Source organism: Staurois parvus, unplaced genomic scaffold (assembly GCF_062004578.1).
Source record: "Staurois parvus isolate SC_StPar_1 unplaced genomic scaffold, SC_StPar_1.0 ptg000439l, whole genome shotgun sequence".
NCBI lineage: Eukaryota > Metazoa > Chordata > Amphibia > Anura > Ranidae > Staurois > Staurois parvus.
Genome location: NW_028318235.1, coordinates 5,238,982 through 5,253,819, shown reverse-complemented (window position 1 = coordinate 5,253,819; position 14,838 = coordinate 5,238,982). Strand labels below are relative to the sequence as shown.

The window sequence follows — 14,838 nt, the reverse complement described above, 5'->3', positions numbered from 1 at the left end:
GAGTGAGGACACTCCTTCATTGTAAAGTAGGCTTTGAAGAGGACTTTGGTGATCTTTGTTGGCTAAGCTTTGTGCCAAAAAGGGCTGAATTTAGGTTTTGAAGTTACAACCTGGGAAGAATGCGGAGGTTCACATCTGTCCAGGCCACAAATTGAATGGACTCTCATGCCCCAGGGCACGCAGGGAAAAGTCCATGAACTAGTTTGAAAATCACAGCCTGCATGGGAACCGGGGTTCCCAGTATGGTTACGATTTCCAGTGTGGACGGCGTGCCATTAGAATTAGGCGGGTCCTCCATTCCTTTGTGTGGGTGGTGTGGCTGCAGGTATTTGTGTGGGTCCCACAGCGGCACCACCTGCAAAGATGTGAACTGAGGGTAAAGGACAGTTGGGCAGTCATGCAACATTGTGCACAAATTATTTTTTTTTTTAGGCAGATAGCTTTTAGTCGTAGTTAATCACCACTGGGGTTTTTATTTGTTACTAAACACGAGGAAAAGACTGAAAAGTAAAACAAAAACGAAAAAAAAAAACCTTCAAAATAAGTAATTTTTCTTCACTGATGGGGCCACTGGCGGGGCTGCACTGAAGGGGCCACTGATGAGGCTGCATTTATCGGGCACTGATAGGTGGCCACACTGGCTGTCATGCCATCAGTTCCTGCTCCGAGGTGAGGCTGAGAGTCTCCCCCAAGCGATAGGTGTCACAGAGAGCCGCACAGGGGGACACTTCCTGCCAGCTCTGCTCCTCATCTGACCCACCCTTCCTACTGCTCTAGAGCCCTCAATCTCCCCTAACCCGCCCTTCATATTCCTGCCGCTCTCCACCCTCACAGCACCACTCCTCCATACCCCCCGGCCTCACACCAGTGACACCTGCAGTCTGCCCGGCAATGTTGTGGCTGGCTGCGCTCCCCATGTGCTACTCCACTGGGGCTAACAGCCTGGGTGCCAAGCCGTACTTTCTAGCCGCCATGGTGACCTGGCGCCCGGGAATTGTCGATCATTGTCAAATTGGTCAAGCGCCTCACAAAATACATATCTTTCTTGAAAAGACATGCGTGTGAGGCACCTCTTCCAGGCAACTTCAGCTTTCCAAGATTTTAGCCAGAGAATACTGCGTAACTGAATGGAGATTAGAGACATTCTGAGTATTTGTCTCATGATATGTTTTAGGACATCTACACAGAAAAGAAGAGTAGATGGAAAGTGCAGCAATTGCTCCGTAACTGCATGTCTCTGCAAAACCGCATCATGTTGGTTGTTCATTGTCCTGGTCTAGTTAGCTGTGGTTTGACATCCCAAAATAGCAGAAAAAGCTGGATGCTTGTTTAGGACAGAGATTGTAGGATCAACCACAGGGATATCCTAAATGTTTTGTAAAATCTTTCCACTGGAGTTTGGCAAAGATTTTTAGGGAGTGAAAATCCTTTCACGAGTGACCCTGTCATCCTTGACTGTACATTCAATTTGTTCATAAACAGGGAATATTTTTCAGGGCTTTGTGGCTAAAGGGATGCGGTGGGACAGAAGAGAGTCAATCTGTACAACGCCAAGGCTTTTGTGGATAGAAGCAATAAGCTAGCAAGCATGTTGTGTGATGCTCCTGCTTCAATATTAAATATACAGCCTGTTCCAAATTATTATGCAAATTATATTTTTCTCATTTACCTAAATAATTGATGTAAATAACAGTCAGCATAGTTCTCATGTTATCAACTATTAAGAGTACAATTCAAATTTTATTGAACAAACCTTCTAACAACAGTATTTTTTTTTAAACAAACAAAAAAAAAAAAAAAAACTTACAATGCACTGTTCCAAATTATTACGCACAGTAAGTTTCAAAACACTTTATAGGTTGTAAAGAACTGAAAATTGTCATTTGTTGTGTTTGCAGCATATTTACTGAAATCAAAAGCTATTTCAATCAAACTTTTAACAACATTTTAACTTTTTAAACATTTTAACAGGTCACGTTACATTTTAACATAGGACCCCTTATTTGATAGCAGCTTCACAAGTCTTGCATCCATTGAACTTGTGAGTTTTTGGACAGTTTCTGCTTGAATTTGTTTGCAAGATGTCAGACTAGCCTCCCAGAGCTGCTGTTTGGATGTAAACTACCTCCCACCCTCATAGATCTTTTGCTTAAGTATGCTCCAAAGGTTCTCAATAGGATTGAGGTCAGGGGAGGATGGAGGCCACATCATGACTTTCTCTCCTTTTATCCCCATAGCAGCCATTGATGCAGAGGTAGTCTTTGCAGCATGAGATGGTGTATTGTCATGCATGAAGATGATTTTATTACGGAAAGCATAGTTCTTCCTTCTGTACCAGGGAAGAAAGTGGTCAGTCATAAACACCACATACTTTGCAGAGGTCATCTTTACACCTTTGGGGACCCTAAAGGGGCCGAGCAGCTCTGTTCCCATGATTCCGGCCCAAAACATGACTCCACCACCGCCTTGCTGAGGTCGCAGCCTTGTTTTAACAGGGTGGCCGTCCACCAACCATCCACTACTCCATCCATCTGGACCATCCAGGGTTGCACGGCACTCATCACTGAACAGGACTGTTTGAAAATTAGTCTTCATGTATTTTTCTGCCCAATGCAGCCGTTTCTGCATGTGAGCATTGGTTAGTGGTGGCCGAATAAAAGGTTTATGCACAGTTGCAAGACTCTAGAGGACTCTACACCTTGATGTCCGTGGGACTCCAGAGGCACCAGCAGCTTCAAATATCTGTTTGCTGCTATGTAATGGTATTTTAGCAGCTGCTCTCGTGATCCGATGCATGGATCTGGCAGAAATCTTCCTCAATGTGCCTTTATCTGCACAAACCCATCTGTGCTCTGAATCAGCCACAGATCTCTTAATAGTGCGATGATCACGCTTAAGTTTTCGTGAAATATCTAATGTTTTCATACCTCGTCCAAGGCATTGAACTATTTCACTCTTTTTGAGAGATCCTTTTTCTTCCCCATATTGCTTGAAAATGGAGCTCTGCTTAATAATGTGGAACACCGTCCTTTAGTAGTTTTTCCTTAAATTGAGCTCACCTGCCAATCTAATTATCATAGGTGTCCGAGATTCTTTTCAGTGATCAAAAGAGCCCTGAGACACAATGCCATCCATGAGTTAAACTGAAAAACAAAATATTTAATCTTTGTGACACTTAAATAGAATTTGCATAATAATTTGGAACAGGGTGTAGTGACAATGTGGGGGGAAAGAAATCTTCTGCAGCTTCCTCCAACGTCTCTACATCCTATGCATTCCCCTCTGAATCAGCATCCTGTAGGACAGGCATGCCGGGGGTCTGAAACCTGGTTGAGGATCAGGAGTAGAAGAAGAGGTGGGATGTTTCTGAGCTCTGAATAAATATTGCTTAAAGTGTTACTAAACCCAGGACGCCATCACTGACCTCTGTAGCAACATGTACTATAAATAAGTTTATACTCAAAGATCCTCTAACATCATATCAAAGACTAGAAAGTCCAAATTCAGTCAATTTCCAACAACTCCTATCTAAAACAAATCAACCCCTTCCTCTCTAGCTGCTTATTTACCTGAGTATTACCAACCTTCCTGCCTGCTGCAATCTTCACGTCACAGCCAAATTTTTTCTCCCTCCTGACGGCCTGCACAGCGAGTTTTCATTAGGAACATCTAGGTGATGGCTCCAAGGTAGTCTATGAGGGTTCATTAGACATCTCAGTAGGCTGCTGTTGCAATATGTGGATAACTGGCTAGGTGAAACTTAGTAGTTTAGATCGGGGGGATAGAGAGGGGGAACAACTGTACTTTGCCTGAAATTATTTTCTGCTAAATGGTTTCTCTTTTGTGATACTTTGAACATGATACAAATAAAGATTTTCAAAAACATGGAACTGAAGCTGGCCATGTACATTATAATCTGACTAAAGAATCCCTATATTGAACATGTTCACATCGCACACTAATGTGCACAAACATTTCAGCACTCAGCAGGCTGTCACCAAATCGGATAGATATGGATTCTATCTTTCTTCTAGTGAAATGCTTCAGCGGTGCAGCCCTCCTCAGGTAGGAGGAATCCAGAGCAGAACTATAAAAATGCACACAGGAGGGTGCAAACGCTTAGTTCATTACCCACCATTTATTAATTGAGGCGTCCTAAACAAGAGAGAAAGCAGCACTGAATGGATTTTATTGCAGGAAGCTCCTGCACAAAGGCAAAGTTTCACACTGGAATACTGCACAGATCTGGAAAAAGCACACAAAGCACACCAAGATTCAAGTAAGAATACGCATTACTCTTGTATGTAGACAAGATGTAGACAAGATTTGCTTATTCCAAAGTTCAGCTTTAAAGGATAAGTTCACCTTTGGAACATGTTACATGTTCCACCAGTTTTTAGGGTGGAACATGTAACATCAGGGATTTTCAATTCCTATCGCCCGGGACATGTAGTTCCGGGCGCCGGGCAGGTAATTTATTTTTGCCCTTAGCCCTGCTGCGGGCAAGCAGCAGGGCTCACTTGTCAGGTGGAAGCATTTGGGCAGCAGCGTTGCCACCCAATTGCTTCCACACAGCCTACAGTGAGTATCAGCCTCTCCACCGCCTCCGCTATATGTCCCAGGCTCCGCTTGCCCATCTGTGGGCCCGAGACTGGTTCGGTGCATGCCACGGAGTGTGTTATAGGGGAGGGAGGAGAGCGGACACATCCGCTCCTCTTCCCTCCCATTCTTCTCCTGATCCGTAAGTGATGTGACATCACTTCCGGGTCCCCGTTCGACAGATTCCCAGTCATCGAGGCCAGGAGAGAATGTAATGTGATGCGATGCGAACCGCATTACATTCAGTATAGTACAGTGTAGTAAATGGAAGTTACGCCCAAGCATATAACACCCCCAAATTTTTCAAGGCCCCCCACATCGAGGCCGGAAAAGAATGTAATGCGATGCGCACCGCATTATATTCAGTGTAGTACAGTGTAGTAAATGGAAGTTACGCCCAAGCATATAACACCCAAGTTTTTCAAGGCCCCCCACATATGTACACACGCACAAACTTAAAAGCACATACTCAGGATCCTACACATGAAAACGTGGATTGCGATACATGTTACATATCGCCACGCATGCCAGAATGAGAGCAATAATTCTAGCACCAGACCTCCTCCGTACACTATACTGATGTGCCCTACAATTAACTTAAATGTATTTTTTACTGAAATTTTGTGTTTTCTAGACCTTTGTGATAATATCATGTAACATTAAAAAATTGGAACTACCGCTATTTTATTTTCTAGGATCTCTGATTTCAGAAAAAATATAATGTTCGGGGGGTTTGTGTCATCTTTAGGCCTAAAACAATTTTTTAAATGTGTGTAAATAACGCAAAAACAGCTCTGGCAGCGAAAGAGATAAAGGGTAAGTCCGACGCTCCCCTTTCCTGACGAGCAGCCAATTGGTGCTCATTACACTGCAAGGTCTGCAAGGGAGGAAGAGATAAACAGTGCAATGTTAAAAATATTAAAACGTCGCCATAAAGCCCCTTTTGTTTTTAAAAGCCCCACACATTACTTAAAGCAGATTTAAATACAGTTTTGGTTAAAATGTATGTTTTTTTTATCAGGACAAGTAGATTGGGAAACCGATTTAATCCCTGGACAAGTAGTTTTTTCAAACATTTCCACACCCCTGAACATGTTCCCATAGCTGCAGCTGCGCCTGCCGCCGCCGCTCCTCCCCCTCTGACAGATTGTATGGGGAGAAGTTTCCCTACTATCTGTCAAAACGCCGCTCCTCCCCCTCTGACAGATTGCATCTGTCAAACTTGAAAACAGCGTGGCTGTGCTGGGCACTGCCCACACAGCCGCGTCACTCATTAACAGAGTTCTGTAAATGAGTGTCTACAAATCCCGACAGCCTTAACGGCTGCCAGCATGTAGTTTTCTACCAGCGCTGTGGTAGTTCATTGAAGCTTCCTGTCAGTATATCTGCTTGACCGTACATCCCATATGGCAAACAGATATTCTGACAGGTCTGCAGGAGACCTGCATTGCATCACTGATCTACTAAATCGCTCGTGCAATGCTTTCCAGCCTCCTTAGGACAAAAATAATAAATGCACTTTTTTTTTTACCTGCAAAAAAACGTGCATTTGTTATTTTTGTCCAAAAGGTGAAGTATCCTTTAAATTTGAATGTGTCCTTAAAGACAAATGGCTGACGTTCAACTTTATTAATAGTGTTGTTACACATACCCTGAAGACAGGAATGTCTTGACGTCCCACATGTGTGTTTTCATCATCCATCTCCCCCAGCTGAAAGTGAAGTAGCAACCAAGCAGCAGAATAAACAGAGATGTTTGCCAATACAGTGAAAGCATATCTGTGGAAAGAGAAAAACTACTGTTGGAAATCGAACGCCTAAAAAAAACAGCTTTTAACACAACCCCTAAAATGAACCTTTAATATTAAACCCTTAACCTACTTTGAGGATACAAGGCAGCTAACAGGTTCACTCTGGTGAAAGCCTGCACCTACACTCACCAGAGGGAGCACGCAGTGGACAGCACTGTACAGCTCTGCTTCCTGCACTTCATTCATACCCCCTTCCTCCATTCACAGAACACTTTGTAAGTAATTTTACAGAATGCAAAGAATTTTGTGAGTGATCGAGTGAGGCAAGGATAAGCAGCAGGATCCTTCACTGCTACAGTTGAAGAAGTTAAACTATGCAGTGCTGATGCTCACTGCTGAGACGAGGCTCAGGCAACACTGAAGGGAGGATTTTTACAGTAACCAGGAGGGCTTAGGATACAATTTAGAAGTGTTACTTATGTACTTAAAACTGAGGATACAGCGCTAGGTCACTTACCTGTAAAAGGTCAAAAACATTTTGTTACAAAACTTCAACTTTAACCCTTAAAGATCCTGACTCACCAATATGCAACTCATTCTGTGCTGATAAGCAGTCTTGCAGTAATCCATGCATCATCAATATTCCAGCGCAAGAAAATGTGCATACAAGGGCTATTTGAAAAGTTCAGTATATCATGTCCCTACATGTGGGACTACAGGAGGTTGACAAATGTATTTGCTGTGTTGTGAGGTACAGTATCAAAGGTTATGATGGCATATCGTTTCCGTGAAAACGTTGTCTGCTGATCATAAGTGCATCCGACGTAGTCAACTGACCAAAAGACACAAAAAGGATATTGTACAAGATTGTTGGCCCAGAATAAGAAAATAACTGCATGGGAATTGCCTTTTCTTAGTTTCAGATGAGTTTTTTTTTTTTCAACAAGGTTAAAAAGTTCTGTCATGTGACCATACATCATCTTCCTGAAAGTGGGGGGCAGGGTTACAAGACACCATGCAAGTTTTTTTGAGCGTGTGTACCGGGTCTGTGTACCCTGTCTCCGACGATCACCAGGTGGAGGTGCTCATTGGTTTCTGCTGTGGCAAATTACAGCACAAGCAGCGTGCTGGAGGTGTATGTGCACTCGCGTGACCAGGAAGTGCAGAATCACCTTTCTATACGGCTGCCCCATATCACTAAATCTATATATGGGGAAGTTGGCAAATGGTTAAAGAGTCTCTAAAACATAGAAACAATAGCTTTGAAATGACAAAGCTCAATTGTTTTAGGACCCATGGGTATATGCCATCTGGTCCAGGTGCCTTATTCACCTTTATTCTGTCTAAATATTTCTGGATCATATCCATTTGAGCCATTGTGGATCATTTGGGCTTATGTCAATATCATCCCCATTATTGACATGAGCTCCCCCATGATCCTTTGTACACACCGGGGGTCAGCAACCAGTAGATCTTGGCCAGGTGACCGGTAGATCTCGAGCTGGGCTTGCTGACACGCCATCCCAGAGCATCAAACAGTACAATGCAGAGGAACTACTTGTAAAGTTGGAGCTGTAGTAGGGAGCAAGAGCCACATAAGTTGATGTCTACTCTGTACTGCTGCTCTACACCCTGTCATAGTCCTAGTCATAGTTAGTCTGGTCAAAAAAAGACAAAAGTCCATCCAGTTCAACCATTAAAAAAAATAGTTATAATCCTATACCCATGGTTGATCCAGAGGAAGGCAAAAAAAAAACAGCAAAGCATGATCCAATTTGCTCCTGCAGGGAAAAAAATTCCTTCCTGATCCCCCGAGAGGCAATCGGATATTCCCTGGATCAACGTTACCTATAAATGTTAGTATCCAGTTATATTCTGTGTATCTAAGAAACAATCCAGGCCTTTTTTTAAAAGCAATCCACTAAGCTGGCCAGAACCAACTCTTGAGGGAGTCTATTCCACATTTTCACAGCTCTCACTGTGAAGAAACCTTTCCGTGTTTGGAAATTAAATCTCTTTTCCTCCAGACGTAAAGAGTGCCACCTTGTCCTCTGATGACCTCAGAGTGAATAGCTCTACACCGAGTTCACTATATGAACCACTGATGTATTTATACATGTTGATCATATTCCCCCTTAATCTCCTCTTCTCAAGAGAGAATAAATTCAGTTCCTCTAATCTTTCCTCATAGCTGAGCTCCTCCATGCCTCTTATCAGTTTGGTTGCCCTTCACTGTACTTTCTCAAGTTCCCCAATGTTCTTTTTGTGAATTGGTGCCCAAAACTGATCTGCATATTCCAGATGAGGTGTCACTAATGATTTGTACAGGGGTAATATGATATCTCTCTCTCTGGAGTCTATACCTCTTTTAATACAAGAGGATTTTGCTCGCTTTAGAAACCGCAGCTTGGCATTGCATGCCGTTATTAAGCTTGTGATCTACCAGAACTCCCAGATCCTTCACCATTGATTCCCCCAGTTGTACCCCTCCTAGTATGTATGATGCATGCATATTCTTAGCCCCCCAGTGCATAACCTTACATTTATCAACATTAAACCTCATTTGCCACATAGTTGCCCAATTAAACAGAGCATTGAGGTCGGCTTGTAAACTGAAGACATCCTGTAAGGACGTTATTCCACTGCACAGCTTGGTGTCATCTGCAAAGACTGAAATGGGATTTTTAATCCCAGACCCTATATCGTTTATAAATATATTAAAAGGTCTATAACCTCTATTAGTTTTTTTTTGCCATCTGTATCCCATTGAGGATATTTCCCTTAATTTCACATTAAATCGCCCTGTTTTGATATGATGATGTGGTGGTAAGATTCAGTGTTCTAATCGACATCTATTCTTTTTTTCTGGTGCATGGATAAACCAAATTCACCAGTGTGTGAATACACCCACCATGTATGGCTACAGGATAATCAGATGGAAATGTTGTATTGCGCATTATAAGCATTGATCAAGCTTTGGTTACAAGTACATATAGCATTGCGTCAATGATTTAAAATCAATCCTTCCTTAAACTACTTGGTGGGTGTAGCACCAGCCAAGCACGACCCATTCAAGTGAATGAGGCCGCTCTGCAATTGTCCTGAAATCTTGTGCAGTACCGCAAACAAGGGGTTAAACAGGCAGCGGTGTGCTTTCTCACCACCTGCTTTAAGCCCTTGGACCCTGCAGAAGCATGCAGTTGCAGGGCACTTGCAGAGTGGCCCATGTACCTGAATGGGTCTCTTAGGGTGCCGCTGCAGATTACAACTAAGGGCTCATTCACAGGTGAAGTAGGCACTGCTGCTCCTCTACAAAGCGGTCTCAGTGCGTTTGACAGGTTGTGAGGAAGCGATATGTTTCCTCGTCACCTGATTTAAACCCATGATTGCCGTGCAATGCATGCAATTGTGACACAGTAGTAGTATTAGAGGTTTAAATCAGGTGTGAAGAGGTGAATGTGCCCGGTGATCTTCAACTCATGTTGTTCAGGTAGATCTCGGCCTCGGTAACCGCTTCCCATCTGCAACGTACTGCGGACTGGTGGTAGCTGCAAGGAAAGCGACGTACCTGTATGTCGCTCTGCTATTCCGGGTTAAAAACGCGCATGTGCGCGCCCCCCACCACTGTCATTCGCTGTAGGAGGTGTATGTCAGCAGATCTCGGCCAGTGATTTTGGCCGGGGCTCTGACGATCTGCTACAGCGAATGGAGATGCAGAGCTGTGCCTGTATTTGTAAATACAGATGCAGGATCTAGCTAGTGGTTCTCTCCCTGGAACCATTTTGTTCCAGAAAGAGAAGAAAGACATCACACGTGCGTAAAAGCAGCAGACTGCACCCACACACATTAGATGGAGACATTTTAACCCCTTGATTGCCACATTTAACCCTTTGATTGCCCCCTGCCAGTGCAATTAGTACAGTGTCAGTGTACAGCATCTTTCACTGATCACTGTATTAGTGCCACTAGCGACGTCAGACAGCGTCAGGGTCAGTTAGCGTCCCTCCCAGCTAGGGTCAGCTAGCGTTAGATTGCCAGCTCACTATCGCACTCGCGCTATAGGTCGCCGATTACCGTTATTACTAGTATAGTGTTTGTACAGATCAATATATTGATCACGAACAAAACTATACCAGTGCCCCTTAGTATTAGTATCCCCAAAAATGCAGTGTTAGCAAGATCATCCCTGTTCGCCGCCTGCACTAGTGTTTAGCCCCAACGCTCCCCCCCACCCCTAACAAGAAGTGCAGTGTCAGCATAATTTCTGTTCACCTGTAATACATTGCACACAAAACCGCAGTGTTTGCAGAATCAGGCCTGATCTCTGCCAGCATTAGCAGGTGAATTTTACTGATAGCGGTTCAGCAGTCAGGTGCTCTTTTCCCCGTGAGTCACACTAGGTACCTATATATTTAGAGCCCAAAATGTCCAACCAAAGGTACACTAGTGAAGAGGCCTACAGGATTCTGAGCATGTCAGGTGAGAGCAAAGGGGAAAAACTCCCAGACACAATCTGCTTCCGAATACGAACCTGTAGACAGCAGCGGCACCCTGACAAGTAGCTCAGACGATGGAGAAGAGGTCCCTGTTAAGATCAGGCGTACCCGACCCCATGAAGCTGAATTGCTAGGATCACATGACTTGTCTCATATGCAGCAGAGTGCCAGTACTAGTGCCACACTACCTTTTGGTGAACTGGAGAGCACCAGCACTGCAGTATCACTTGGTGATGTGGCGAGTCCCATAAGTGCAGTACAAGCTGGTGCGGCGACCAGCACAAGTAGTGTCCCGCAGCCACCAAGAATTCGCACACATGCCGTACAACCCCTAGTGTCCTTCCGGACATGCTTGCAAACCTGGATTGGCTGCCCACAAATTCTGCAGCACCCGTACGTTCCCCATTCACTGTCCAACCTGGAATTCAGGTGGAAACAGCAAATTTAAATACCTTGATTTTATGGAGCTGTTTCTCACAGATTTGTACAAATTGATTGTGGGCCAAAGCAATTTATATGCTCTACAATATATCGCCGCAAACCCAAAATTCAAACCTTGCCAGACAATCTGCATGGAAACCTATTACAGTACGAATTTAAAACTTTTTTGGGCCTAACCCTCAACATGGGCATTACAAAAAAGAATGAGTTGCGGTCGTATTGGTCTACAGACCCGATTCATTGTAAGCCCGTGTCCTCTGCTGCCATGGCCAGGCATAGATATGAGACGATAATGAGCTTCATGCATTTCAGTGAAATCACACTGTCATCCTAGGTGTCACCCTGAACATGACAGGCTCCACAAAATTTTACCTCAAACCACCTCACTGAGAAATTTGCAGATGTGTATATGCCCCAGCAAAACATCTGCGTGGATGAGTCCCTCATTCACTTTACTGGCCGCCTTGCATTCAAACAGTACATCCCCAGCAAGCGCGCCAGATATGGGGTCAAATTGTATAAGCTCTGTGAGAGGGCCACAGGCCGTACGTACAAATATAGGGTTTATAAGGGAAGAGACAGTGAAGTAGAGCCCCCCAACTGCCCAGACTACATGGGGAGCAGTGGCAAGATAGTTTGGGACTTGGTGTTCCGTAAGGGGTACCACTTATACGTGGACAATCTCTATACAGGCCTGCCACTATTTAGACATCTGTACAATCTTGGAATTGGCTCGTGTCACACCGTGTGACCTAATCGCCGGGGCTTCCCCCAACGGCTTGTAAATATGAGACTTAGAAAAGGTGGAGAAAACCTGCTTGAGGAATGATGAATTGCTCGCAGTGAAGTGGAAGGACAAAACGGGATGTTTTCTTCCTGTCTTCCATTCACGCAGATGCGACAGTCCAAATTAACACAGTATCTGGAGTTGTTGAGAAGCCCCTCTGTGTCCATGACTGTAACATTAACATGGGAGGGGTGGACTTAAATCGACCAAATGATAAATCCTTACCTAGTTTCCCGGAAAGCTCGACTCTGGTACAAAAGGATTCTCTCTCTCTCTCTCTCTATATCTATATCTATATCTATATATACTCTTTTGTGATTTACAAAGCAACTGGACAAAATGGATCCTTCCTAAATTTTCAGGAAGAGATCATCACGGGCTCTTTTGTATCCAGGAGGTGCTGTGGCCCAATCCTCAAATCCAGATGTAGTTAGCCGGCTGCATTAGAGGCATTTTCTGGATGTCCTCTCTGGTACCCCAATCCAAAGGTCACCCCAAAGTAGATGTGTCTGTAGAAAACATGGAATAAGACACGACACCCGCTTGGCCAAATGGTCTCTGCCTCAAGGACTGCTTCCATCGCTACCATACACTAGTGAAGTATTAGTATATGGTACAGCACGGCAAGTATTCACCATTTTCACACAGTGTCTCAAAGATGTTAGATAGTCAGGAAACTGTCCATCACATTTTGAGAGAACCAAAACTCAGAGGTTGTTACAAAAAAAAAAAAAAAAGTTTAAAAAAAAAAAGTATCTCAAGTTTTGAGTTGAGTTCTATTGTTACTTTGTTTTATTGTTAAATATTGTTTGCTTTGCAGGAACACCATTCAGCTGCAGCACCGAATTGTTTACTGTGACAGCAACAGGGTCTTGCTCTCAGAATATACATAAGTAGGTGTCTGTAGCGCTGTTGGATGAGATTTTTCATCTGCAGTTAAAAAAAAGAGCATATATGCCAAAGCATGGCCTGGGGTGGCCAGTGGGTGGATGGCCCCTATGCTTCAGCATATATATTTTATAATATTTGTTCACACATTTCATGTGTGCCCACCATTAGAAGTGGGTGGATGCAGGGAGGTATATTCTAACGGTGGGCATACCATACACTTTTTCTGGCAGAGATTTCTTCTCTTTTTTTTCCCATTCAGCCAGTAGGCTGCATACAAAAAAAAAAAAACATAGCAAATATACCCAACAAGGAGCAGCAACGTACTGGTACAGCACTGGACTTTGAGTGGTTATACCAGGATATATCCTAGTATACTTTTTTTTGGCCGGCGATCGGCTTTTCATGTAAAAGCAATCCTAGTGGCTAATTAGCTGCAGGATTGCTTTCACAGGCAGTGGGTGAAGATACCCCCCTCCCCCATGACCTTCACAGGCAGTCCCGTGCCATAGGGGGAACCCGAGAATGCAGCCGGTGTTTCTGCCAGATGACCATAAAACTGACTGGAGACCGAAATGGCGCCAACCATCTCTATAGTGTAAGAAATCGGAAGCTACAAGCATTTCATCACTTCAGTTTTGCAGGATATAAACAGCGCCATTTGTACATTGGGAAAGCATCTGATCACACCGATCTTGGTGAGATTAGATAATGTAAGGGCAGAGGAGATATCAAAAGTCTGATAGACCCCAGATTCCTCAAAAAAAGAACATACAGGTGAAACTCGAAAAATTAGAATATCGTGCAAAAGTTCATTTGTTTCAGTAATGCAACTTAAAAGGTCAAACTAATCTATGCGATAGACTCATTACATGCAACGCAAGATAGTTCAAGCTGTGATTTGTCACAATTGTGATGATTATGGCTTACAGTTCATGAAAACCCCAAATCCACAATCTCAGAAAAATAGAATATTACATGCAATCAATAAAACAAGGATTGTACATAGAACTATATCGGACCTGTGAAAAAGTATAAGCATGCATATGTACTCAGTACTTTGCTTGGGCCCCTTTTGCAGCAATTACTGCCTCAATGCTATCTGCCTGGAAGCTATCAGCCTGTGGCACTGCTGAGGTGTTATGGAAGACCAGGATGTTTCAATAGTGTCCTTCAGCTCTTCTGCATTGCTCGGTCTCATATCTCTCATCTTTCTCTTGGCAATGCCCCATAGATTCTCTATGGGGTTCAGGTCAGGCAAGTTTGCTGGCCAATCAAGCACAGTAATCCCACAGTCATTGAACCAGGTTTCGGTGCTTTTGGCAGTGTGGGCAGGTGCCAAGTCCTGCTGGAAAATGAAGTCAGCATCCCCATAAAGCTGCTCTGCGGAAGGAAGCATGAAGTGCTCCAAAATCTCCTGGTAGACAGCTGCGTTGACCCTGGACTTAATGAAGCACAGTGGACCAACACCAGCAGATGACATGGCTCCCCAAATCAACATAGACTATGGAAATTTCACACTGGACTTCAAGCATCTTGCAGTGTGTGCCACTCCATTCTTCCTCCGTACTCTGGGTCCTTGGTTTCCAAATGAGATGCAAAGGTTGCTCTCATCAGAAAAGAGGACTTTGGACCACTGAGCAACAGACCAGGTCTGTTTTTCTTTAGTCACCAAAGATCCACTATCTCCTGCGCTCAAAGACTCAGATCAAACAGGCGTTAGTGACAAGCAGCGTGTTGTGTGTTCATCCGCTGGTGATCAGAGGTTGTGCAGCTCTAACATGAAGCTGGGGAAGCTTAATAAAACTGTAGAGGAATATGAAAGAAAGAGCGCACAAACCTTGCGCATTACCTCAATAAATAGTGACTAATTTTAA

General features: G+C 43.9%; 1 protein-coding gene across 2 annotated transcripts in view; it reads right to left on the bottom strand.

Moving 5' to 3' along the window:
* Nucleotides 1–14,838, bottom strand: part of MFSD12 (major facilitator superfamily domain containing 12) — a 172,825-nt gene that overhangs the window by 84,861 nt on the left and 73,126 nt on the right. For both annotated transcript variants that reach the window (XM_089687901.1, XM_089687900.1), the window contains exon 3: nucleotides 6,251–6,377. In XM_089687901.1, coding sequence (XP_089544027.1) covers nucleotides 6,251–6,377 — 127 coding nt within the window. The remainder of the gene's footprint in view (nucleotides 1–6,250; nucleotides 6,378–14,838) is intronic.